This window comes from Motacilla alba, chromosome 13, assembly GCF_015832195.1.
Source record: "Motacilla alba alba isolate MOTALB_02 chromosome 13, Motacilla_alba_V1.0_pri, whole genome shotgun sequence".
In the NCBI taxonomy this organism is placed as follows: domain Eukaryota; kingdom Metazoa; phylum Chordata; class Aves; order Passeriformes; family Motacillidae; genus Motacilla; species Motacilla alba.
In genome coordinates, this window is record NC_052028.1 from 9,560,670 (window position 1) to 9,587,985 (window position 27,316).

Genomic DNA, 27,316 nt, shown 5'->3' on the forward strand with positions numbered 1-27,316 from the left:
ATGGCTGCGTTGCATCGGAGCGAAGGGCGGTATTACAGGATGAAAGAAGGAAGGGAAAAAAAGACCTGACACACGAGTTTTGCAGAAAGTTTCTAAAGCGGGGATGAGGTGTCTCCGCCGGCACTCGGGGGTGTCACCGCCCCGTCCCTGTCCCGCCGCGCCGGGACCCTGCGCAGGGCTCAGCCCCGGCACGGGGACAGGGGCACGGGGGTCCCTTCACGGGAGATAGTGGCAGAATGCAGCGGGAGGAAACGGAGCTGCAGTAATTGCTGGAAGGTAATGCTGTGTTCATTCCTTACCTTACTGCCTTTTTTTTTTGTTTTGGTTTGTTTCTGTTTTTTTTTGTTTGGGTTTTTTTGGTGTTTTTTGGTGTTTTTTTTTTACTCGAGCCTGCCGGCCACTGCATTTGTTCAGCTTTGAAGTGCGTTGTGCAGCAGGGAAGGAGATCCGCGGAGATGGCGTCACTTTATAAAAGTTTCCAGATTTTACCGAGCTTTCTTGGTTTTTTGTTTGTTTGTTTGGGTTTTGTTTTTTTTTTATTTTATTTTTTAGGAGAGGGAGTTGTACTATTTGTCATGCAAGTGGGCGATGTGCCCGAGATCTAAATATACCCCTGTGAAAGCAGAACCCCTGAGATAGCGACACCGATAGCTCAGGCTATTGTTAACTTTTGGGATTCCAATTGAATCCCGCAATGTTAAATATTTATTTAATTACTGGAGAGAGAGCAGGAATTCTCGTTGACTCCACTCATGGAGTCAGAACAGTGCAGTAGGGGAAAGTTTTTTCTCCTGCCCCCCCATCGCTCCCACTTCCAAGTTTAAATAGCTGTGGACAAGCACAGGCTGGAATATGAACATTAGGGGGAAAAAAAAGTTTCAGCTTTGTTTTAGGAGTTATATTTCAGTCGGGTAAGCAAACTATATTGCATGTATTTTTCCATATCTTCAGCTCACTCCAAACATAACATTCCAAAGGATAAAATCTGTTACAAAATAAAACTGACTTTGTGACAGCTGAGCTTCTATGCGGAGTCTAAAAATTATCTAAAAGCGCCTCGAGAATCCTAAATGTCATTCCCAAGATGTGGCGAATTGTAATTACGGTTGTGAACTATTTTAGTGGCCGTGCCTTACACGAGGCTGGCTAAGCAGCTGGAGCATTTATGAATTTATTTTTTGCCCTTTACAGTGTTACAACAGAAGGTATTTAGACCACAACAATACTAATTTGTATCAGATTAGAAAAAATGCAACTAAATTGAAAATGAGTTGTTTGCCTTTTGATTTTCCTTCCTGTACTTCCTTTTAAAACATGTCATAGGGCAGTGCTTAAAGAGTGCAAGAAGACTCATCAACAATAAGACAGAGAGTGAGAAATAACATTATCATTACTATAATACTGTTTTATGATTTTCTCATCTTACTGTCTTTTCCAAAAACTTTTGGGTTTAGAAGATGATCCAGTTCCCTCTTCTCTTAACAGAAAAAAAAAATAAAATTCAGTGGACATTTTGGTAAGAGAAAGCAAATAGCTTGCAACACACTGTCCAAAACCTGTACTACACTATGACCAAAAGCACTTTAATTTACAATAGACATTATTATGCTTGTATATGCAGATCTTGATATGGTAGAGGAAATTATTAAACCCAACTATTTGGTCATGAGGCTGGAAAACAAAATTGTGTCCTTAAGTGTGCCACAAAATTTAAATGCAAGTTATAAAGGCTCAGCACCCTGTAACTTGGTGACTCCGTTGGAATTACACCCAGAAGGAGAAAGTCAGGTCCTGTCAGTTCCTACATGAGAAAGTCTGAGTGCTCTGCACTGCCATCACTAATTGTTTTGTGTTGGGAAATCGTGAGGTGATAAAACGGCTGTTAGAAAGTTGGCTTGTGAGTAATTAAGTGTAGGTCTAGCTATTAAAACCTGATTTGTTACTCATAGGTTACACTCATCTGTATTGCCTTCTCTCAAGATACAGATAAACTCAGTGTTCTTTTCACTGGTCTAGGCCAAAAGTGGCTGTGTGATGAATGGAGAGATGTCACACATATACAGGTGGGAAGAATTACCTTTATCACAACAGATACAGTTACTGTAATAGAGAGCTTCTGTTTCAAACAGTTCCTTTCTCCTTTCATTTATTTCCAGAGGAAATGCTGGAGGATGCATACCCTTCTTCATTTAAAGTTTAAAATACTTATTTTGCTCATAAGCGAAACTTCAATTTAAAAAAAAATTCTGTTTCAGAGTGTCTCTGTTTACTATACTCAAGCTTCTCCATAGAGTGGGTGTAACCAGGAGAAGAATTTGGCCCATGATGTGAGCTAAATTTTCAGTGCTTCCACTATTTGGAGCTCCGTTGTGCTAAAAATAGTTTTCCTGTGGTTTTGGCCATGGAGCCACAAATGCAAGTTTTCTGTGCACAGTTATTGTGGATGTTGGGTCCTTCTATTGCTGGATGACACAGCTCATGACTGTGTCAGCAGATGATTATGTTGAGTGAGATGATTATGTGAGGCTGCATGTCATATCTCCTCACTGTCCTGGAGTGAGCATGTGTCCCACCCAAATGCCAGGGACCACCAAAAGGGACCATGCTTGGAAGGCAGTGCTTGAGCTGGACACTGAAAAACCCTAGGAAAAACTGGGACCATGCAGGAGATAATGTTGAGGAATTCACCCAGAAATCTCCATGTTTGACTAATGGTATGGATATAAAACAAATGGAGGGGAGGGAGTAAACCTTTAGGAAAGGAAGACACAATTTTCTTCACGGCTAATTTGAAGCCAGTTTTCATCAAAGAAATAAGCTCATGTTGATCACAGGGTTATGGTACATGTAAGGAGTTCACTGTCATGTCAGATTCATCCTATTTCTGTACTACATATTTTATCCCAATTCCATGGTCCATCTTCTCTGTTGTCCATAGGAAATTGGTCTGGTTGTTACAAATAGCTTTGAGGAGGCAAGGGCCAACTTTTTTTCTGAACTTAGTAGCAGGTGTCAGACTCCAGAATGTGATGCGAGGTCATATTCTGGAAGTAGTTGAAAATCACTGATTTAGAAGAAGGAGAGCACTGCGTGTTTCTGTACTGCTGATGTGATGGTGAGGGCAAGCTGGGGATGGTCCAGAAAAATAACACCAGAGGAATATTCAAAGGAATTGAGCTGTTTAAAACTATCTTCTTTATAATTTCCTCTCTAAGAGCACTATAATACTTTGTGTTCATCAGCTGGGACATTTTTTCATTTCTCTGGGAAGGTGGTGCCACCACAAATGGTGGTACCCACTCTGATGTGGACTTTGTGACAGTTCTCAAGCAAATGCTCTTATTCATACCTTCATATACATCTTACTCTTCCTGCAGTGTCCTTTTTCCTTTCATAGGATGTTGCCTTTTTAATATGTTTTTCAGACTTTTTTTCTTGAATTATGTGTTCAGTTTTGCATTCTAAGTGACTCTCAGGTCTGCTGGACTGGATATATCATCCCCAATATATTCACAATTTTATTCTGTGGAGTGGAGCTGAACTTACAAAACTTTTACATAATTATGTCTTTGTTTCTAACATCCCCAAAGATGTCCCATAGCATTATTCAGCTACATGTATCAGCCCATTTCTTTTTCCAGTCTAGGAAGAAAAGCTTACAGCTTTAAACTTGCTCAGAAGAATCCTTTTGGCTTGCCTTCCCTCTCTCTCCTGGTCTACAATTTCATGTTAATGTCTTCTATCTGTAGCTTCAGGAAACAAGACTAATTCTTCTCTCCCTTTCTCTATGTGAGCTGTCATGCAAGGTACCCAGAAGTGTGGCTGTGACAATAACAGGGTACTTAATTTGAGAATTAGCTCTGGGGATTCAAAGGCTGTGAGCCAGTGAGTGTAACTTCACAGGAGCCTACACCTCTGAGGGCCTTGTAGATAAACACTTTAATATCTTTCCTCCAGACACTAAAGGTTATTTCCATTTTCTTACATATGGGATGCAAGCTACACAGCATTTGTATTGTCTTCTTGGGAGGCAGCCTCTTACCACCTCCTGTGCCTGTTCTCAGCCTGCTGTCAATTGTGGGCTTATTTAAGAGAACCAAATGGCCAGAGTGAATGTCACCTCCCTCTCCGCTTGCTGAACTCTGCTTAAACACAACACTGTTTTTCTGCCTCAAAAATATACATAAAGGTATGTATAGTATGTTAGCCCCTCCTTAGCCTTTCCCACCCTGAAACCTTTCAAACAGGGATGGCATGTTCCTCCCTTCACTGCCAAAAAAAAAATAAATTCCTTTCTCAGCATTTCCCCCTTCCCCCATTTCTTCTCAGCTGACAGCTGTGAGAGTGGAACTTTCTTGAGCTATCCTATCCATTTCCCCCAATTCTGTTTTTAAGCTAGATTTGGTTTAAATATCCAAGCCATCTTTCACACTACAGGATTTTTTTAACATACAGTGGCTTTGCAAATGCTTAATGTGGGTAGAGACATGGCAACTGTTTACATGTATTTATTTTTATTTTTTAAACAACATTCCGCCTTCTTCCCCCAGCAATTTAGAAAGTTGATAGAGAATGAAATTGAACAATACAGCCATTTATGAAATTACAGGAAGGCCAAAGTTTTGTAATAAAGCAACTTATTTTCAAGACTATTTCCTTATCATTCAAACAATCTATTTGATTTTCAGACTAATTCACTTCTAACCAAATAAAAATTTCATTAAGAAATATAGTAATAGTATTCAAAATCTGGAGAGTAAAATGAAAATAATGGAATTTAAGACAGTTCTTGAACTTCACACTTCTCAACCACGGAAGGCCTGATAGCTGTAGGTAGTTCTTCTGTTGGTTGTTTTGTACTTTGATCAGACGTTGAGGTTATCTCTCACTCTGAAATAAACACCTACTGTAACCCAGCTTTATGGGAAGGTGCTTTCCTGCCCTCATTGCCATTAGCCTGTGCACAAAGGAATCAGACAGCTACTTGCACTTCAGCTGACTTTACAAGGCAGGACCCAAAGTGTAAACGTGCAGTTGTCCTAACATAATTTAATTATTAAAACATTCAGGTAAGGGAGAGGTTGGGTAGTCACTTTTCCTTGGATTAACACAGGTGCATGTCTGTGTGCTGGAAAATCTGGGTTTGACAGTGATAAAATAGGATCGATGGCTCCATGAGTTGTGAAATTCTGGAATTTGTGAAATCACATGATTTCTGGAAAATGTGTTCAGGGTGCTTTGAGTATCCTTGTTGTCCCTTTATTGAACTTGATATGTTGTTAGAGTGGACCCACTGGAATGTGGCACTAGAGATCCAAATGATGGCGACCATGTATGAATAGGCAGTGGTGAAAGTGGTGTTAATTTTCCTGTGGCCTTAAAGGCACACAGACCTGAATTATCAGATAGCCAATGTCACTTGTTTTGTATTTTATTGGTCACATTGACTACAAAGAGATAATTTGACTTCAGTCATTTGACTTCAGTCATTTGGGGTTTGCCCATTCAACATTAGTCTATGACAAAATGGCATGGAAAAAAAAAGGAAACCTACTTTTCAGACCAGTTATCATATTCCTTGCTACCACACTCCAAAATAGCCTCTGCACTGTGCTTAAAAATCACTGTTTTCTGAGGAGGGTGTGCCGCGAGCAGATATGTCTCCATTGCCTGTAGTTTTACATAGAGAATTTTTAGGAAAACTTATTTTGGAAATCTTAGAGTTTTCCTTGTCTTCCCCATACTCTTGCACACCTTCAGCTTCCCTCACCACTGGAGCCCTGAAACCTCCACAGCAGGAAGTGCATCGGAGCTCTGTGATGTAGATTCACCCAGCAGTGTACAACTGTTTTGTAACTTCTCAACAGAGGAGAACATATTGTTTTCTAGAGACATGATGGTTGGCACATGAACAACACCTAAAATGCCTGCTGCCAATTTGTTGTTTGTTACTTGGTTTATTAATTAAGTTACACAAAAGATTTGGAAAAAGGCCAACAGTTATTGTTTTATTTTTTGTCCCATATTTTGGACTGCCTGGCCAAAGCAGAACAATTGCTGGTGTAGAGATACAGAGGAGTCCCCAAAGGTTAGCTCTGTTCTGGGACTAAATTACACCAAAGCCTCGCTCCTTCGCTGCTGCTGTGAACTTTAGTAGAGATATCCTGTTGGGCTATTAATTGACTTCTTGAGAACTTCTGTTTGCATCCAAAAGAATCAAGAGCCATGTAGTTTTGAACCAAAAGAAAATTTCTTTAAAGCTCAAATATACTTGAAATTGAAATTGCAATGGCTCATTTGATATTTTTTCCCTATTTCTATGAACTTGACATTGCTGTTTCTTGATTTATTTTTTTCTTTTTGGTACATGTTTTACCTTTAAGTTACACAAATAAAACACAGGGCTTCATGTGGCTTCTTTGTAACTTAATTATATATTTATTTTTATATGTATATAGAATCACTTTCAATTACATTTGCGTGCTTCTATTTTTTTTCCGAAAGCAATCTGATAGCAAAATTCAGTTGGCATACCAGATACAATTGACATGCCAGGTGTCTAAATGTAGCTACATGTTCTACAACAGACACACAAATTTATGTACAAATATGTGTTTGCCACATATATCTGTTTGACACAATTTTTTTTGACTATAGGAAGAAACTCTTCTGTAGGAATTTCTGTAGTTATCAGACTAGGGTTTAGCTTAGTTCAGTAGTGTGTCTGAAGCTGGCCATGATCAGCCTCCTCTCAGGAAAGCAGCCTTTGGGTTATGAAGTGAGTGAAGTGTGAAATACTTTCCTCAATTGTGGACATTCCTGTTGCCCATATAAAGTTAAATTTTTCAAAGCCATTGGAGTTCAGACCTCAACAATGGTTTGTGGTGAACGGTTCCACCTGGTCCTGAAGAGCAGAGTTGAGCGTGGGTCAGCCTTGCACTCATTGCTCATTCTTCTTTAAAATACCCTCACATCTAATAATTCACTCAGATAAAGATGGCAAGAAACACTTGTGCCTGCAGTATGCTTAACCAAGGTCAGACATTGCTGTGCCACACTGGATGTGTTTTTGGCCCAGCACCTCTCTGAAATTTTCTTCTGTGCAGTCCAAGAGCAGCTTTGAGGCAACAGTGCTCACTTCCACGTCACGCAGTGAGTACAGTAAGTCTATCCCATAGTGACATTATAGACAGTAGGAAAATCTTCATCTGTGCAATCCTTTCTAGAGCCATCCTTAACACCGCTGACACATTTTCTTGACGCTTCACTGGGTATTTTAGTCATTTAGTCAGACACAGCCCCCTGAAGGCCCTCAACTGCCCCAAGACATTGTGGATAACACCCAGTCCCACCAGAGATGAGGCTCGGGAGACCATCACACTCTCTGCAACTCCTTGGAAGGAGGCTGTAGCCAGGTAGGAGTCGGGCTCTGCTCCTGGGCAGTGACAAGACAAGAGGACACAGTCTAAGCTGCACCAGGGGAGGTTCAGGTTGGACATCAGGAGGAATTTCTTCGCAGAAACGGTGCTCAGACATTGCAAGGGGCGGCCCAGGGAGGTGAAGAGTTTCAGGAAAGACTGAGCGTGTCCCTCAGTGCCGTGGTCTGGTTGACACGGTGGTGTTGGTCAGGGGTTGGGCTCAGTGACCTCCAGCTCTTTTCCAGCCCAGGTGAGCCTGTGGCTCTGTGAGGGCAGCCCCCGTGCCCAGGGCAGCAGCGCACGGTACTGCGGGAGAGCGCCGGCCCTTGGCCCCAGCGGCGCCCGCCATCGCAGCGGGACCTTCGGGGCCTTTTGTATTGCTCCGTTATGTGGCACGTTACTTTCTGCACGCCGAACCCCGCACACTTATTTACTGATTCATCGTTTGCATTTATTTCGCTCCCTTTCACAGAGCGGGGCCGATTCCCCGCAGAGCCCCTTCCCACACGGCTCCCGGGCCGGGCCCGGCCCTTTTCCCGCTTCCTCCCGCCGCCGCCGTGGCGCGCGCGCGGCCCCGCCCCTCGCGCACATCCGGGTCCCGGCGCTGGCCCCGCCGGCCCCGCCGCCGCCGCTCCCGTCCCGCCGCCTCCCCCGGCAAAGTTTCGCTGCAGCAGCAGCAGCAGCGGCGGCCGCGGCCCAGCCGGCGCCTCACGGACACCCGCCCCGGGGAGGCCGCCTGCTCCGCGCCGGGTGGGTCGGGGCGGCGGGATGGTTGTGGGTGGGGGGAGGTTGCGGGCCGCGGGGTCGCGGCGCTGCGAGTCGGGTTCCGGGCGGCCGTGGGGGTGCGGGGGCAGACGGGGCCGAGGCCGCGAGCGGGCCCGCGGTGACACCGGGGTCCCGGCGGGGCGAGAGGGGACGGGGAGCGGCCTGCGGGGGAAGGAGCAGCCCCGGGAGGGAGAGGAGAGCGCGGGGCCGCCCGCGGGGCTGCTCGGACACGCGTGGTGCCGGTGCAGGAGCGGACATCGCAGTGCTCGGCAGAGGCTCCAGAGGGCTGGCTCTTGTTTTTTGTTGTTTGGGTTTTTTCGGGTTTTTTGGTTTTTGAAATTTTATTTTTTTTTTAAGACGAGGACTCTCTTAACTCGAGTCAGGCCTGACCGAGCGAAGGGAGAGCAACAAACACGTTTGCAGGCGCTGGTTAAGAGGCGGGAGGCGATGTGCGGGCTCACAGCTCTCACACACACAGAGCTCATAAACACACAGAGCTCACACACACACACACACACAGAGCTCTCACAAACACACACACAGCTCTCACACGCAGAGCTCTCACACACACACACACACACACACAGAGCTCATAAACACACAGAGCTCTCACAAACACACACACACAGAGCTCTCACAAACACACATACAGAGCTCTCACAAACACACATACAGAGCTCTCACACACACAGAGCTCTCACACACAGCTCTCACAAACACACAGAGCTCTCGCACACACAGCTCTCACACGCAGAGCTCTCACACACAAACACACGCAGAGCTCTCACACACAAACACACACAGCTCTCACAAACACACACACACAGCTCTCACACGCAGAGCTCTCTCACAAACACACAGCTCTCACACACTCACACAGCTCTCACATACTCACACAGAGCTCTCACACACAGAGCTCTCACAAACACACTCACACAGCTCTCTCACACACACACACAGAGCTCTCTCACTCACACACACAGAGCTCTCTCACTCACACACACACAGCTCTCACACACACACACACAGCTCTCTCACACACACACACGCAGAGCTCTCACAAACACACACAGCTCTCACACACTTGTCCACCTTGGCCTTCCTCGCGTGCGCCCAGCCCTGACAGCTGCCTGACAACAGATGCACAGCTTCAGTGATTTAGAATGGCAATTTTTGTCTTCTGCGGGTTGTAAATTTAATAGAGGAAATATGCTCTTGCGGTTAAAAGCACAAGACTGGAAATCAAATGATCTGTGCTTTGTTCCAGTTGTGGGGTTTCTAATGTGACCTTAAGGTAATTGAGTGATATTTTACAGGAAAGTGAGATAGGGAAGAACTGATTCAGCAGTAGTGTTGAATGTATTATTGAATAGGTTCAGCTAACAGTTGTTGAGTCTCTTGGTAGAATAGGTAGGGATTTAGAAATTCCATGCAGTGAATCACTTGGGCTTGCTGCTTTAACAAAACCTCCAAGGAATAACTGTCAGAATTTGCATCAGCAAAGTTTTGTCTGTCATGGGAAATTAGATTGTCAGTATATGATGGGTTTAGATGAAATCTCATGCTGTTTTCACTCCTTCATTAATTTCAGATAATTAGCCTTCCACGGGTGGCTTCAAAAGAATGAAAACTGAAATGAGCATAGTTCATTGCGTGTGTCAGTTACAGAAGTTCTGCACAGAATATCTGCGTGGTATTCTGAGGAATCACAGTTTGACTGGAGTAAAGAAAAAGGTGCAAACAATTGCAGGCATGTGCCTGTGCTCATCAAAACCTGTAATGCTTTATGAAGTTGGCAGCTAGTGGTAGTGGAAGTTAATAGAAGCAGCAAATAACTTAATTGAAGATGTTTCATAATTAGTGTGTTGTAACTTTTGAGAGTGCCCTGTCTGTGTTGGATTTAATGTCTTAATCCCTACCGTTTGATAGTGGTTTACTCTTACCTCTGATATTAAAATTTTGTTCACTTGGCCTTGAAATTGCTGCTAAGTGACTAATGCCACTTATTTCTGCAAAATAAAACCCCAACAAACCCTGTGCTTACTGGCATACCTACCTTTTTCAAACCTTTCTTTTCCTTTCAAATGTGGAGGACACACATTTGAGATAGGAATTTTCTCTTTTTCTGAAGGAGACTTTCCAGGTGGAAGTCCAGATGGACAGTCATGATGGGGCTGACAATGGAAAAGAAGGAACAGAGGCTTCCTCTGCATTTCTGTCTATTGATGACAAAAGATCACAACGGGGTGTGCTGCTGTGTACAGCTGTGGTGGGTGGGTTTTTTGGGGTTTTTTTTGAGGTTTGTAGTTTTAACCTCTAATGGAACTTGAAGGAACAATAATTGTTGTAATTGTTGACCCTGTACTATTTTGTACTTGTTAGGAAGTCAGATTTTCAATCTTGCACCTGGAGTGGGTGATCTGTGCAGAGTTTTTTATGATCACAGAATATTATTTGAGCTGAAAAAAAATGTCTCCCAGGATGGAGTGCTCATGCTCAATTAAGGAACTTTTTGGGCTTATTTAAATGTTGTTTGCAAATTATGTTGTGATTTTTAATTCTTTGGAGGACATATTTAATTGCAGAAAACTGTCCTCTATTTTCTTTATAGATGTCTAAGGAAAGTGCTAGGAACTCTTTTATTGCCCTTGGCTGAATTACATACCTGCAGAAATACTCCTCTGGCGATTCTGTGCAAGTCCCTGTGTCTTCCCTTCCTTCCAGTTAAGGCCTTGCTGGTTATATTAATGTTTGTTTTTTGTTTTTTTTAATTAAAGTACTAGTTTCTTCAAATGTCTCCCTTAGATTTGGTGGAATGAATTTTATTTTAATCTGTTAATGTTTCTTTAAAGATCTTTACTGATTTTTTTTTTTTAATAACAGATAAGGAGCTCGTGTTCAAAATGAGCTGAGTGCACTTGAGATATCTTCATGGCTAACGATAAACAGCTCATTAAAAGCAAGCTGAGCAGTAATTTAACACTTTGGCCGTTATCATTAGTCACAGTGCAAGTTCCTGCCCTGTTCTCTGGAAGCCTTTTTAGCCGTGTTCCTGTGACCACGTAGAAAAGTTTGGCTGGCACTGGAGCGCGCTTGACCAGCGTGGGTTGGCAAGGTGCAGGACGCTGCCTGCCAAGTCCCTATCCCCACTGACCTACCACCAAGGTTGAGCCTGCCAGCACTGTCATCCTTGACAGAGGATCTTTGTCAGAGTCCCTGCTACTGATACACCAACTATGAAGTAGTGTCTCTGAATTCTGGGTCAGTGGATGTCACAAACTGACAAATTTAGAATACTTTGCCATTCATTCATTCTGTGCAAGGGGAAAAAAAAAAAACTTGCTGAATTACTATTGTCAGTGTTCCCTCCAATCCTGTAGCTTTTGTAAACTTGTCACAGGCTTAATGCAGTTCAGTTGGAATGAAGTGTATACACACACACACATATACATCTTTATTTTTTGTCTTCTTTTAAAGCTTTTTGGCTGTCCCACTTTCCAGAATATACTTTCTGTTTCCAGCTCATAGTATTTAGAATCTTGGTCTTTAATGAAGGTCCTGCACGTGAGTGTCTGAATTTTTAGAAGGCTTTGTCCAGCTTGTTAATTTTTTAGCAAACTTTAGGGTTTTTGAAAAGCACAAGATGCCCTTTATTTTCCCATTTTTGTCTCCAAGTGTAGTACTGAGGTCATTCCTAATCACCCACTTGCTTGTCCATGTCCAACCTACCAATGGAGCCATAGGCCTTTGTTTTCATGTTTAGTGAAATGTAGCAGTGCTTTTCTCTGGAATTTTAATTAAGAAATGGATTCTAAGTTGTAGTTATCTGCTTTGGTTAGAATAGATCTTAAATAACCTTAAAAACAGGAGGCAGTTTCAGAGCTGTCTGCTGTTGATGGTGGCGTTTTCCAGCATAATGGCTCTGCTGGAAAGTGCCAGTTAGCTGAAATAGAAAAGTAAGAAAATGTACAGTTCTGATAAAACACTTAAGGAAGACAGGTTTTGGTTCTAAGATGGAAATTATAGTTTTGAGAATTTCTACAAAAGCTAATTGCTCAGTAATTAGAGCAGCTGCAGAGACCAGGGCCATGGGAGCAGTGGATTTTTTTTGTTGAAAATGTGGATTCTTTAAGAAATAGAATATTTTAGGCATAGTGAGTTTTGGTGTTCTCTCCCTTCCCCTGTATCAGAGTTAAACTCAAGTTTTGCCATGATGCAGAACAAATTCAAAACTGTTTTTTGATTATAATTTTTCTGAGCTTTAATTGACATCAGATGGAAGTGAGGGTACTTTAGAAATGCATTGGAGCTCTCTTAGTGATCTCTTTGCCTGGACCTCTTTTGTGATATAAATCATTATCACTGTATTATTTTTTGACAATAGTTTTTGAGAAAACTTTAAGAAGAAGCAGAAGCATCACTTAGCTATCTGAGTTATATCTTACATGTACATTGTATGACTTGCTGCTTGTGCTTGGCTTCAGAGTTTGTTAGGTTTTTTATAAGAGAGTGCTGGTTAAATACTTCTCAGCTCACAGAGCTAAATGCTTCAGCATTTTTTTTAAGCTATGTTAGATGGTGTACAGATGTGGAAATTAAAAGCAAAAGTATTGTGTGAGAAAGCCCTGTCAGCAATTGTCAGTAGATTTTTCTGTTTGCAGGGCAGTTAGAAAAAGTTCTGAAGATACCAGACAGCTCTTTTCTCTTCTTGTTTGCATATATTATCAGTTAGATTATATTGCCTTACAAGGCATGTTTGAAGCAAGAAATCTAGTGCTAGGGTAAAAGCACTTACCATAGATTTTGGTCAGCTGGATGCCAGTTCTCATGAAAATACCACAAGTTCCTTTTTGATATAATTTATAAAATCTCTTTCATCTTTTACTTAAACTTATGGGGAGAAGAGACAAAGGAAGTTTTTTCATTGGTGGTATTCCTTGTGGCTGAGATGTTGCACAGGGTAATTGAAGAGAAATCCTTTCTGTGGGTAGGCTGTGGCCGTGGTTTGAAGGATGCAGGCCCTTCAAGTTCATTGAACAAGTTTTTTAACCACAGTGTCATCTTAGGATTTGTTTTGTGCTTGATGTGTATGGAGAAACTGTGGAGTTAACGTTTCTCCTGTGTTTGCTTTTAAGAAAAGACTCCAGTATGTGCCATTGCATGGGACTGTGTGCTGGGAATGTAAGCTTGGGAAAATGATAATAAAACTCAAGCACAATCCTGCACAGTTCCTGTCAGGAAATTTATAAGGAAAGAAGGATTTTAATAAAACCAAATTAAATTATATGTGAGGTTGTAGTTTTAAAGCAAGTATTGATCTGTGTATATAGCATAACACACTATAATATATTATTGCAGTTGAGTTTCTGAGCTTTGAATATGTATTTTAATGTATGGAGTCAAAATACTCGAGCATTTCTGAGTTTGAAGGGCAATAAAGTTTAGCACAAGAGCTGACTGCAGAACAGCTTTAACTGCAGATCTGAAGCAGCTCTAATGAACTCCCAGTTGTGCTGCTGCTTATAAGTGGTGCTTTGTTTATTGTATGAAATTGAGTCTCAAAACAGCTTCTAATCATCAGCAGTGCAGTTCCTTGTTTCAGATTGGGAATGATGCTACCAGAGGCTTCCTGAATTTGCAAACAAGTAAATTAGTAGGAAGAGAATAGTCCTTGTACATTTGAGCACTGCCTTAGTACTGGCAGTAGAAAGAGATGAAGGTCATTGGTTTTACCCATTTTAAGATGGTTTTACCCATTTTATTCTTGTGCTTGTGAAAGCATCATTCACTGCCCTGCTGCTTGGGATGATGGTTCTCTTGGTTAATGATACTTCAAACCTAGATTTTACGGGTGGAAAATTAGTTTGGAATCAATGGAAGAACACGTTACATACAAAATGCATCTCATAAATATAGGTGCACCATAAATAATGTTACATTTTCTGTTCTGCAGTGACTCTTGCTCAGGTCCTTTTAGCCAGAAGGAGATTCCTTGGTACGACATCAAATGAATCCCCTGAACTTGCCAGTTTAATGGGAACTAAAGGGAAGTCACATTGTTTGGTATTTGTGAGGGCAGATGGAAGGTGGTAGAGTTCTCCCATCTGCATAAATGAAATATAAGATTTGTTGTTGGCCAACTTTGTTTGTATCTGGCTGGCTGGCTGAAGTATTAAGGAGGGGGTTCAAACAATGGACCTGTTCACCCAACTAGTTTCCTTCCATTTGCTGTAGTCATTAACAAGAACTTTTAAAGTATAAATAATTCATGCCCCAAAGTCTAATTTTGATACAACGATTACTTCCTTTTATACTTGCCCTTTAAAAGCCCCCTCATGCTACTCCATGTAACTCATTACACTCGCTCCTAGAAGAGTGTTTGTAACTTTTTTTTTTTTAATGTAATAGTGTGGTTTTCAGTCGATGTTCTCTTGTAGCTCAGATGAAAAGTTATTTAATAAAAGAAGGTAATGTATAATAGACCCTCTGCCTCTTAAGGAAATTTAAGCAAGGTTTTTTCCCCCATGAAAGTTGTTACCAGCTGTGTCTAGAGGTGCAACAATAAGAGTAATTTGTGCACCATGGAATGAAAATGTGACTCTTTAAAGCATTTGTTTCTGTATTCAAAGCTCAGTGATGCTCTGCAATCACTGCTCATAACTTGGGCTTTTAAGCCTCGGAAGAAATTGATTGTAAGTACAGATGATCTGGGGAAGCTGTTCCTGGCAGATGTCAGGATTACTTAGAAACCTTTCACAAATCAGATGCTGAAATTACAGCAAATGCAAGTAAATGTTCTAAATGTGGTTTATGCCACACATTCAGAAATCTGGAAAACCTACATGAATTGCAGTTTCTACATGGAAATGTTTGGTTTCTGCATAAATACCTGAGCCTACAGCTTTGTGGCCTTAAATAGCTCATGAAGCCAGCTCATGATTCATGAACCTTTTTAATTCTGCCTTGTTTTCTTAAGAAAGGCAAAAGCTGTAAACCTTCAGTGTTTTGCCATCCAGAATGAACTTCTGGAAGGTGTGCAATGGGATAAATTCAGTGTCATTTTGTACTTCTCAAACCCTATTAGTATTTTGTTGCATTTTCTTTCTTGCCCTTGATTCTCTTGAGCAGGTTCAAATACACTTCTACTGAAGAGTCTTGAAAGCCCTATAAGTGGCCAGAATGGAGTTACAGTGAATGGCATTAAGGTCTTCAACAGTCTCATTTTTCAGTGGTTAGAGTTACAAGCATGTGTGTGGAAACTTTTTTTGAAGAAGTTGAAGCAGTTTTGATCAAATCTGTTCTGATGCTTCTGAAATACTTGTTTTATCAGGCTTTGCTTTTGTTGATGGGCCCTCAAATGTAAAGTTTTTAGAGTTAATTATGTTACTTACTGCGAGCTGATTATTTTGAAAATGATAGTTTGTAGGACAGTCATTTATCATAATTCCCTTGCCACTTGCCCTACAAATACTAATTACTGCAAAATATCGTCTTAGTAGATGTGTTCCAACTTCCTTTCCTTTTAGTGAGCTTGTTTATTCCATGAGCGTACTTGTGAGCAAATGATGTTGAAATTGTATAAAACAAATAAGATATCTGTCCTAGTTGATCCATTATGTTCAAAATAATTTAAAAATATAATTTTACATGATCATAGCATAGAATTGTAGATCTTTAAATTTGGTTTCTTAATACAGATGGGGCTCCTGTAATGGGATCGATCTGGCGATGTTTGTTAAGCTCTCCTTTGACCTCAACTTAACTAGAGGAATTTCCAGTGCATCTTCTGCCTTGATGATGCGTAGGATTCTTTGAAAGCATAGCTGAAAGCAAAAATAGAACATTTTAATTGTCTTTGGTCTGAGATGCTAGGTGGGTTCATTTCCTTTTCTAGGGGTGTGAGCAGTTGCTGATCTTGCAGCTATTGAATGTATGCAAGGCTTGAAAGTAAGTTAGTTGCAACTATAAACAGCTTTTACTTTTTAAAACAGTAAACTTTTATCCTCAGTAAAAGAAAAAATTCAGTCTGAGTTCCTGGCCAAGTTTATTTCCCTTTATGTATTTCCTGTTACTTTGAAGGGTGCAAAGAGTCTCATGTGTAATAGTATGAGGGAACTAAATTAGTCTGAAAGTGCAGACATGGTGATATTTCTGAAGAAAACAGGTGATATGTAATTATTTGAGTGTTTTCCTTTAGTTTTTTTTTCTCAATATCTTCTTCTAGGGAGTTACTGAAGCAGTGGGAGACTTCTATTCTCTTTTTTTTTCCATTTTGTTTTGTTATGAGAGCTCTAGGAAGACCTTCAAACAGTTTTTTTGTTTTGCTTTTCCGATTTTTTTTTCCATATTATTGAAACAAAGTCGAATAATCAGAGAAGTACCAATGGGATTAAGCTACGGCATGAAATAAATGGATTTTTTCCCATAAAGGAGCACCAACTGTCCTTGGGCTTGTTCCCTGCTTTCCTCACCCTCTAACTCCTTAATAGAAAATATAGGATGGTTACACTTGGGACATAAATGCCTTGCCTAGGGATGTTTGCTGTAACTTTGGCTGCTGGTGCTTAGCACACGGTTTGGTTACATAGAAAGATCTGTCCAAGTGCTTCAGTGAGCCTGTAAATGTGCCCAGACACTTAGAAAGCCTTATCAGATGACGTTTAGATTATCAAAGATGGGAGGAAAAAAGATCTTCTTGATTAAAGGTAGCAATCTAAGAGAACCAGCACAGAGATATTTAACATTTTGCTCCCCCACCCCCTTTTTCTCTTCTGTGCAGATTTGATGTCTTGGGCTGGGGTAGGTGTTCTAATTCACCGTGGTTTATCAAAAGTGGAGAGACAATGTTGTTTGGCAGTCTCTGTAGCAAGAGAGGAAGCATCTTTTGTTATTGACATCCTTTCTCTTAGCTCTGCTCTTGCTTTTTGCCAGCTGCTCATTGTCTATACTTGCTTATTTAGTATTCACAAGGGATTTTACAAGTTCTTATCAGTTCGTTGCCACAGCACATCATTTCCTCTTGTCATCGGTACTCCTTAAATTGCTGGGGGGAGGATTTGCATTAGGGCTGGTGAGTGGTAAAACACCATTCATGAGCCAGTTGTTCTGCTCTTCTCCTTTCCGAGGCACTTTGTAGTAAAGGTCACATTTCTAATGCTTACTCCACCATGTCTTTTCCCCCCTTCTTTTTTCTAGGGAGAAGAAAACAATTTTTTTTTTGCCAAGGCTAAAAATATCCAGCTCTTCAAATACTCTTCTTAAAAGATAGAAGGAAGTGCAGCATAAAATTAGCTACAGCTAAAAAAAGGTTGACCACCTCTCTGGTTGGCTGGAGAAGGTTTGGTTTGTGCTTTTTATTGGGTTTTTCTTTTAACCGTGCTTTGTTTTCTTCATCTACATTTTTTTTCCTTATTTCTTTTAATACTCTCAAAAACATGGGGTAACTAGAGCTCAAGAAAAAGCAGAAGCTTTAGTATTTTTTTCCTTTTTGGAAATAAAGATCCATTTGAGAAGCTGAGTATTTCCATGCAGTATTGGCCTTGGAACTGGTGGTTCCAGCCTGCCTCTTCCCTGTTTATTCATAGCAAATTTAGTCTTCTAATGCAGCATTGTGACAGGGATATATTGCTAGTTTGAAAGCATAGTCCTCAAGGCGATCTTCTGAGAGAAAGTGATCAATTTAAGGAGTGTTAATGGGAACTGTGCTGTCTCTGCTGACCATCATCCATTGATGGTTCCTTTTCCCACTAATCAGTAGTGCAAGCTTTGGGGTCTGATCACTTTTTTGGAGTAGGGTCCTAGTACTACTGGGATTTTGTTTTGAAACAAAATCAGATGCAATGCTAGGGTTGAAACAGGAAGTCTTCTCATATATGCCTTTTGTTTTACCACAGCCTTTACTTGTTTACTAATTCCTTGTCAAATTATCTTTTTACTAGAACTAAATTGGAGGAATCCATCGTCATTTTTGATGTGAAGGCTTCATCACTGACATCTCTATGTTCATTTGTCATCCTCCAGGAAATAATACGGCTCATCAGTTGCAATAAGTGCTTTGGGTGCTCACTGACATTTATTGGGGAAAAAACAAATTAATTAACAAAAAAAAAAAATAGACAAAACCCGACAAACTTTTTGAAGACTTGTGTCAAATGACGTCAATGGCCAGTTTGTTCTCCTTTACTAGCCCAGCTGTAAAGCGTCTGTTGGGCTGGAAACAAGGAGATGAAGAGGAAAAATGGGCAGAAAAAGCTGTTGATGCTTTGGTTAAAAAGCTGAAAAAGAAAAAGGGTGCTATGGAAGAACTGGAGAAAGCCTTGAGCAGCCCAGGGCAGCCCAGCAAGTGCGTTACTATCCCCCGCTCTTTGGATGGACGGCTGCAGGTTTCTCACAGAAAAGGCCTTCCCCACGTGATCTACTGCCGTGTGTGGCGCTGGCCCGATCTACAAAGCCATCACGAGCTGAAGCCCTTGGATATTTGTGAATTTCCTTTTGGATCCAAACAAAAGGAGGTCTGCATCAATCCGTACCACTACAAGAGGGTGGAGAGCCCAGGTATGTTTGAAAGTTACTGTCCTAAAAACTGAACTGAATCTTTGGTACTTAACTATTTACTCCATCATCCTCTTCCTCCTCTGGTACTGTACAACCAGTTGAAAGTTGTGTGTGAGGCAGTTTGGGAGAGGAATGTTCAAAGTATACATTACTGGTGGGTTTTGGGGAGATGTGTGGTCCATTCTGTACTAATGGTCCAAGCTGTTTTCTTTGGGATTATTCGCCTTTTTCCCACAAACTTCTTAAGCCTGCTGCCCTTAAAGTTAGTAGCAAACTTCTCCTTTGTCATGAAATAGGAAGCAGTTGATGTGTTCTTTCAGGTTCAGTTTCTTTGAGAAACTTGTTTCAAAATCTCAGTCCTTGCAAGGAGGTTGGTGGCTGCCTTTCAGGGGCTTCCTATGTAATCAATGTGTGACATGATATGAGGAGATGAAAAATAAAAATAATAAAATTCTAGGGTGGTAGAATTCCCCACATGACTTCCAGTTAGGAGACAGCAGAGATGACTAGAACCAGGAGATGTGATCAGTTAGAGGAAGGTATGTGTCAGATGGGTGTCAGGGAAGGAGCCTGCTGTTAAAGTGTGCTGTGGGAAAGGTGAGGAGGACTGGGATTGCAGTGGGAGAGATGAAGAATATTGCTCTGGACAGTGTGGTGAGAAGTTGTTTCCCTTGCTCCCCAAAGCGGTTGTAACTCAACTGCACTGATTGTAGTGCTCAAGTGCACTGCTGCAGCACTGGAATTCCAGGCTCCAGCGGTCCTGAAGTTAAAACATGTGGCAGTACAGATTTTGTTTCTCTTCAGTGGAAAGGACAATATGTAACTATATAGCTTGACTGTAGTAATAGAGACTGTATTTCCATTTTGTCTGATTTGCTAACGTGTGCAGATGTAAGCGTTGCACTTCTGCATCAGTGTTTCAGTATGTGCACATGTAGCCTGGTTTGGTTTATTATTTTTTTTAAAAGGTCATCTTTGAGTTGTGTGAAATATGTGTGTGTTTTTGTGATTCTTGCAAGAGTAAAGTTTGACTCTTTCATAAAGAATTATGTAAAAAATGAAAGAGAAGATGGGTAAAGGCATGCCACATTCATCCCCTGCTCCTCTTTCCACCCAGCTAGAGTTGAAATTATCACAAAGAGCAGAATAGCACATTATTTGTATCTCTTACTTATATCTCAGGTTTTAATCTAAATGTATCTGGGATTTGTTTATTTTTTGCAGTTCTACCTCCAGTGTTAGTGCCTAGACATAGTGAATTCAACCCCCAGCACAGTCTGCTAGTTCAGTTCAGGAACCTCAGCCACAATGAGCCGCACATGCCACACAACGCGACGTTTCCGGACTCCTTCCAGCAGCCCAACAGCACTCCGTTCTCCATCTCACCAAACAGCCCCTACCCCCCCTCTCCAGCCAGCAGCACTTACCCGAGCTCCCCAGCCAGCTCTGGGCCATCCAGTCCCTTTCAGCTGCCAGGTGAGTACAGCCTGAATGGCAGTTCAATAAAAATCATTGAAATGTCACACGTTGTTGTGACCCGTGACCTCAGGAATTCGTGGTGTTTGCCATAAGTGGCTTGTTCTTTTGCGTTTTATGGGATTTTCTTCCTAGTTTTGTCACTGGTCAGAGTTAATTGTTACAGTTTTTCCAGCTGTTTTTTGTCATGGATGTAGTACTGGTGAGTTTTTTGCACAGCTTCACTACAGAATAACTAATCCATACTTTAGAAGAAGAAATAGCAATGAAAAGAAAGCAAATGCAGGATGCTGAACAGGAAGTTTACTGATGTCTTTCACTGAATAAAAACATCTAAAATACGGTGTTTAACTGGAAAAAAGTAACATTTTTGCTGGGAACCGATTGGATTAAACTGATTCTGTTTAACTGAGTTGGAAAACACAGAAAAAACAATTCATAGGGACAAAAAAAAAGAAGGCTTACTGATTCTGATTATTGGTGTGGTTTATAAAGCCAGGAATTTAATAGAGTAAAGGCTTTATTTTTCCACTAGCTCAGTGGCCTGATCTTTGTAGTCTGGTTGCTTGGTTCCCCAGAAGTGTCCCAGTCAGAGGGTATCTGTGGCCAAGGACTGGCATCACTGGGGTGGTTGCATTTATGGGGCACAATGGGGTGTTGCCCCACTGAGTGCTGTGCTGATGGAAGAAAATAGATCCACACTTCTGTAATGACCTCAGCCTGCAGGAGCAGCAAAAACCCCCAAACTCTTCTAGGCCTTTGTTATAATAAGCAAATTGTTATTTTTTCTACTGATTTATTTTTGAACACTGAGAAGAGAGTAGGCAAGAAATCTTACATTTGTGTGACAAAAAGGGGGAAGCAGAGTCATCATACCCAAATGCAGGAGTGCAGGTATTAAAGAAAAAATAATGCAGAGAAAAAAGTGCATCTCTTATTTTTTCAAGTTTCCAATCTTGTTATTGGTTTCATAGGTGAAATTTCAGCTATTGAAGGAGTTTACTGTAAAGACAGCTGGCTGTGTTCAGATTTCTTTGAAAATGAGGCCAAAATTTTTAACATCTTGTTTGGGAATATTTTTGTATGTTTACAACTGTAGAATGTATAAATAAATACTCTAAATTGTTGAAGTTTATTCTTATTTTTTTCACGTTTGTAGCTGATACTCCACCTCCTGCATATATGCCCCCTGATGAACAAATGGGGCAGGATAATTCACAGTCTATGGACACAAGCAATACAATGATCCCTCAGATCATGCCAAATATATCTACCAGAGGTAAGTTGTATAGTCTGGTGTAAAATTACGTAGTTTGGTGTCTTGCAACTCATGACCAAACTGAATGAATAACTTCAATGGGCCAGTAAATCTTGCTGGTAGGTGGAAGCAGTCCTCCTAGGCAAACTAGGGCTGTAAGAGACATAATTGAGAGATAAAACTTACCTTGCTTATTTTTATTTTCATCTTTTCCTTTCAAAGCCTCAGGTGCATAGTGTTGCTTACAGTGAGTTGAAATTTTTTTCACTTCTTTTCTGCTACCTTTGCCTGTTGCTGGAATAACATTTGCACAAAGGCTCTGAAAATTGAGTCCCAAAATACCAGTTACAACAGATTTTTAAAAAAGTGAGCAGAAGAGTTATGTTTTACCTCCTATCACATAGTCTTTTCTCTCTCTGTGTGTGTGTAAGGTTGTTTTTGTTTAAGATCAGGCTTAAAATTGGAAAAAAATCATAAAATCAACTGGCCAGCTAAAATGCACAAAGGTCAAAATCTTTAAGATTATAATCAGGACACTTCTTGCCCATCATAATTGTTTACTCAGATTTTACTTAGCTGTTGGTGTTTTGGAAGTTAGACAGTTGTAGCTTTAGTGTTTTAACTCTTACCTGAAGTGTTGCTTCCATTTGCTTTTCAGATGTTCAGCCCGTTGCCTATGAAGAGCCCAAACACTGGTGTTCCATTGTGTATTATGAGTTAAATAACCGTGTTGGGGAGGCTTTCCATGCATCTTCCACAAGTGTCTTAGTAGATGGATTTACAGATCCCTCCAATAACAAGAACAGGTTCTGCTTAGGTTTGCTCTCCAACGTTAATCGCAACTCAACGATCGAGAACACTCGACGGCACATTGGCAAAGGTAAAACTGGCTTTGTCTCATGGCAGAGCCAAAACTGGCTTTGTCTCATGGCAGAGCCAAAACTGGCTTTGTCTCATGGCAGAGCCAAAACTGGCTTTGTCTCATGGCAGAGCCAAAACTGGCTTTGTCTCATGGCAGAGCCAAAACTGGCTTTGTCTCATGGCAAAGGCAGAACTGGCTTTGTCTCGTGGCAGAGCCAAAACTGGCTTTGTCTCGTGGCAGAGCCAAAACTGGCTTTGTCTTATTGCTGAGTTTGTCTCATGGCAAAGGCAAAACTGGCTTTGTCTTACGAACCAAGTCCTTGGTTTTATTTCTCTATATTGCAGCAGTGATAATGCTCAGATGAGAATGCTAGAGGTAATCTGAGATGTGATACATTATCTACCTCTTCAGTATCAGAAAACAACTTAGGCATGGTTTGATTCTAATTAGTCAGGAATTGCATGCATTTTTCTTTGCCACTAATTAAAAAGACTAAATATTAGCCCTTCCTTACCAAAACAGATTGTTATTGGGGCTTGCTTGTTAGAGTAGATGTAGTGGTCTTTGTTTCAGCACCAAGAAACATTACAGGATATGCCATGATACTCCTCCACATTATATCTACTTCTTAAATTCTGCATGCACCTTTGCAGTATGTCAGATTTTTTTTTGTTTTGTTGTTGTAAGGTATTACCTTCTGTCTACAGTATGTTCAAATATCTTGGTGAGTTGGCAGCAGGACTTTGAAGTGCTAATACAAAACTGCAAGGGCTCATTTGTCTGAGTGAATCCATGGGGCGTGGATGTGTGTGGGAGGGATTCCTGGAGACAGCAGGTTTTGCAAGATCTTCTAGTTTTCCTGTACTGTTTTGGCTGATAGTACATAGAGATGCACAGTTTTCATCTTTGATGGAATGTGCCTGGATTATCTTAAATTGTAGAACACTTTTTCTGAATATATTTTTTTTTTGTGATTAACTCAGTAGTGAGAAGAGAACCCTGTTTCTCTTGCACATGTTTACAAGCCTTTTTACCACCTAAGAGCATTTGGTAAAGTTGATCTTGAGCTTAGATTGATGAAAATTCACCCTGTCCCATAACATTCTTTTAATTCAAAACTATTATAAATATGACAAAATTTTGCAGATAATTTGGAGACCAGAAGTTCTATTTGTGTCTGTTGGAAACTTGGCTCTGCAACGCAGTTGTCCCAAAAAAATTATAAATAAAAAAATATTATAAAGGGGAACAAGTGATTCGTGTGGCGTGGGAGGTTTGTCAGGCTCTTTTGTTTTGGCTCACCCCTTTTAGTGGTATTGGCAGAGAAATCTTGTGCATCTGCCTAAGGTCAGAAGTGTAACCAGGACCCATCATCATATTGTAGAATAGTAATGAGCTTTAAAATGTCTGCATCTCTAATAGTGATTATTGAACTTAAACTTTGTTTTGTGATAACTCTTCTGACAACAGTTATGATTGTTTAGAGATAAAATACTGTTTATTTAAGGCTTTTGCTTGAAAGGTCTTCAGGTTTTGCTTCCTTAGATCCACCCAATCCTATGTGCTAAGGTTTTTTACTGTACCTGGCAAATGGTGGTCACTGTCTTTTTAAATAAATAGGGTTGTGTTGTGAAAATGCAGTCTTGCCCACCCCAGATTCTCTGACAGCTGCTTGTAGTTGTTGAAGCCAACAGTTCCTCTCTAACCTCCATCCTACCTTGGTCCCAAGTGGGTCTAGCACTGTTCACAACAGTGGCTGCTGTCTAAAAGATTAACTTGCATCTCTTGACTTGCTGCAGCCTCCTCTGGCACATCACGGGATGGTCCATGGTGGATTCTCAGGGTATTGCAGGGAAGACTTAAACGGAGCTGTATCCCGAGCATGTGAAACTGGGACAGGGGAAGGAAGGCAGGTGTCTCAGTGAAGCAGCAGGGAGCACCTGAGTTTGGTTGCTGAAGGGATTTGCAGCTTTTGTATATTAATTTTTAGTCAATAATAACGTTGTATAGACTTCAAAACATGTGCAAGCTGAACGCAGGCAGATGTGATAAATCTGGGGGCTTTGTTGATGTTAAGGTCTGTAAACCCTGACGGTAATTTAAGTGGAGCAGCTAGTTGGACTTACCTGTCCTTCAGCTTGACAAAATGTACTGAAAATCAGAGCAGACTGTGTATATTCTTTCTCATTCATGTCCCATCAATGACCCTTCTCCCAGGACAAACCTATTTCTGTTCTACTTGACATAGGCAGAAGCTGCCAGATGTATAAAACTGGGGTTTTAAAATCCACATAACTTCTCTAGAAAAACAGCTTGAAATAACAGTTGAAATGTGGCAGTCATTTTTTCATTCTATTCTGTAATTGGTCAGAGAAGGACATCTAGTGGCTGATGTATCTTGAGCCTGCTGTGTTGAAACCAGTGTGTTACAGTGCAAGCAAAAGCTTTCCTGAAAACCTCCTCAGGCACACATTTACTCTTTTTTTCCCCCAATAAAATAAAATTTAAGATAACTACCTCGAAATCAGAGACAACAAAGTATGTTGAAATGTTCTTATCTTTGTTTTCAAGGAGTTCATCTCTACTATGTTGGTGGAGAAGTCTATGCTGAGTGTTTAAGTGATAGCAGCATATTTGTACAGAGCAGGAACTGCAACTACCACCATGGCTTTCATCCAACAACTGTATGCAAGATTCCCAGTGGATGCAGTCTGAAGATCTTTAACAATCAGGAGTTTGCTCAGCTTTTAGCTCAGTCTGTCAATCATGGATTTGAAGCAGTATATGAGCTCACCAAAATGTGCACCATTCGAATGAGTTTTGTAAAGGTAAATTATTCTGAGAGTATTTAAGTTTATTGTGGGTTTGGGTATTTAGCAGTAATTCCATTAGCACTGTAGCAAAGCTGTTCTGGCCTGATTGGTTCTTTTCAATTATAAGTATATTTAAAGTGATTAACTGAGGGAAAAGGAAATCAATGCAAGAAAGGAAAAGCACAGATTCTATATTGAATGTTGGCTGTGTATTCAGTTATTTTAGTATTCAGGACAGGAATTTATTCATTATGGTATATGTAATTTTGTTAAAGGAGATTTAAGTTCATGGTCTAAATTTCAAGGAGTAAAGTGAATAACAAGTCCACTAAAAGAATGTGAGTAGAAAGGAGAATAATTATTGAAGAAAATTTTCAACTTCTTCAAATTGATTATTAGTTTAAAAAAAATCCCTGGTTATGGAAAAAAGACGTGGTTTGAGTTTCTGAAGTCAAACTGTGCTGTTATTCTCACAGGAGTGTTTCCTGAGCATTGTTTAATCAAGATATTGTCTGTCTCAGGTTTAGTGTGGAGTCCAAACTTGGCTTTCCAGGTGTTTTGTTTGCATCTTGTCCACAAGATGTCTCATTGGTTTTGTCAGGTATGACAAATATTGCTCAGTTTGAGAGTGTGGAGGAGAGGGAGCAGGAGGTTGAAAGAGAAGAGAGATGTGGCCATGGCCAGGAGTCATCCTCAAGGCAGCAGTGAGCTCCACTGGAGGCTGTAGCTGGCAAGACTTGTTTGAGGCTTCCAGGTGCAGCTTCCCTCCTGCTCCTTCCCAGCAGTTCTTCCCAGTTGTTCTTTAGATCAGTGTGACTAGATTGTGAATTACCTTCGGATAAGTATCTTGAGATCATGATTTCCTGCTTCTTGTTAGTAGTTATTTTAAAAGACAAGCATGTCCTCAAATTGATCAGTACCATTTTGTTCATGTTCTAGGGCTGGGGAGCTGAATATCACCGGCAGGATGTCACGAGCACCCCGTGCTGGATTGAAATTCATCTTCATGGGCCCCTCCAGTGGCTGGATAAAGTACTTACACAAATGGGTTCTCCCCTTAATCCCATCTCATCTGTTTCATAGTGCTGCAATTCCATCTTCAGCCTTATTTTTAGTGAACTTATTCTAATTCTAGAGAAACTTCCAGTGGATACTGTGAGCTATATGGAGAATGGATCTTATGATTTAACTTTTTTTTTTTAGATCCCTTTGTGACCAATTCCATTGTGTATAGCTAATCAGTTTTACATTTCAAATTGTTCTTATGATGCTTAAGTGACAGTTGAGCCCTAAGGGAAAAAATAGTCTATTGAAAAATTCAGAACACTTTTCCCCTTCTTCCCCTTAAAACTTAAACAGACAAATGTCTTAACTGGAAAACCTTTTTGTCTTGTAGTGACAAGAATTAATGAAGACTGACTTCAGAAAATAAATACATATCATAATTTGGGATTTTTTAATGTGTTTTAATGAAACTGTTTGAACATGTGCAGCTCCAGCTTGCAAGCTGTATTTCTAGCTTAGTGTTTTAACATCTTAAGGTTGACATCTGTCATAAGCAAAATTAGATTTTATTATGGCTAATTTGCCTCAGATTGAACAATGTGATTTTTTTTTTTTAATGTACACATGAAATATACTTTTTACAAATATTGGAGTGGTGTAAAAACACTTGTATTTTCTATTGGAAAATGCTGTCATAAACACATTGTATATTAATGCAGAATAGCAGTTCTTAGCCTTTTCCCACTTTGGTTTTGTAATATCTCTTTTAACCACCATTTAAAGTAGTAATTGATCCAACGTAAACATCCTGCACGGTTCTGGAGTAGTGATTCTTGTTTTGCTTTGATTTACACTCATGCCGTTTGGATTTGGTTGCCAAGGCTATTTCTTTTTAGGTACCTTTCTCTATTTTAACATAAACACTACTATTTGTAAATGGCAGTGCTTACTACTTTTTGGAAGGAATAAGTTTTTTTGTTTTCTTTTTGGTGTTCTAGCTGTTTATTTTACCTGTCTGGAATTGATCTGTGTTAGGCCTTTTTAGTCTCTCAGTAGACATTATGCAGTATTAGTGATTACACTGTATTTAATTCACTTTCAAGTATGAGTTTGAGTCTCTTTGAAGACTGTGAGTGGCTTAGCAAATGAGTAACTGAATGCAGAA

At 40.6% G+C, this 27,316-nt stretch overlaps 1 protein-coding gene across 4 annotated transcripts; it reads left to right on the plus strand.

Moving 5' to 3' along the window:
• SMAD5 (SMAD family member 5) lies at window positions 1-26,596 on the plus strand. Of its 4 annotated transcripts, none has more exons than XM_038150202.1 (7): window positions 1-276; window positions 18,122-18,737; window positions 19,962-20,213; window positions 21,373-21,492; window positions 22,130-22,351; window positions 24,905-25,161; window positions 26,086-26,596. In XM_038150202.1, the coding sequence occupies exons 2-7, from the start codon at window positions 18,335-18,337 to the stop codon at window positions 26,227-26,229; spliced, it is 1,398 nt and encodes a 465-aa protein (XP_038006130.1). In that variant the 5' UTR covers window positions 1-276; window positions 18,122-18,334; the 3' UTR covers window positions 26,230-26,596. The 4 variants fall into 4 exon arrangements, with proteins under 4 accessions (XP_038006130.1, XP_038006133.1, XP_038006129.1 ...); XM_038150205.1 differs by having other exon boundaries at window positions 18,204-18,737; XM_038150201.1 differs by lacking the exon at window positions 1-276 and adding an exon at window positions 8,000-8,168.
• Window positions 26,597-27,316: the final 720 nt, after the last annotated feature.

What these genes read in the sequence shown, in the direction of transcription:
- SMAD5 (XM_038150202.1), top strand. Translation starts at nt 18,335, where the DNA reads ATGACGTCAATGGCCAGTTTGTTCTCCTTTACTAGCCCAGCTGTAAAG. An exon ending in CAGTCCCTTTCAGCTGCCAG is followed by an intron (nt 20,214 to 21,372) that starts GTGAGTACAGCC and finishes TCACGTTTGTAG; the next exon opens with CTGATACTCCACCTCCTGCA. An exon ending in TTCGAATGAGTTTTGTAAAG is followed by an intron (nt 25,162 to 26,085) that starts GTAAATTATTCT and finishes TTCATGTTCTAG; the next exon opens with GGCTGGGGAGCTGAATATCA.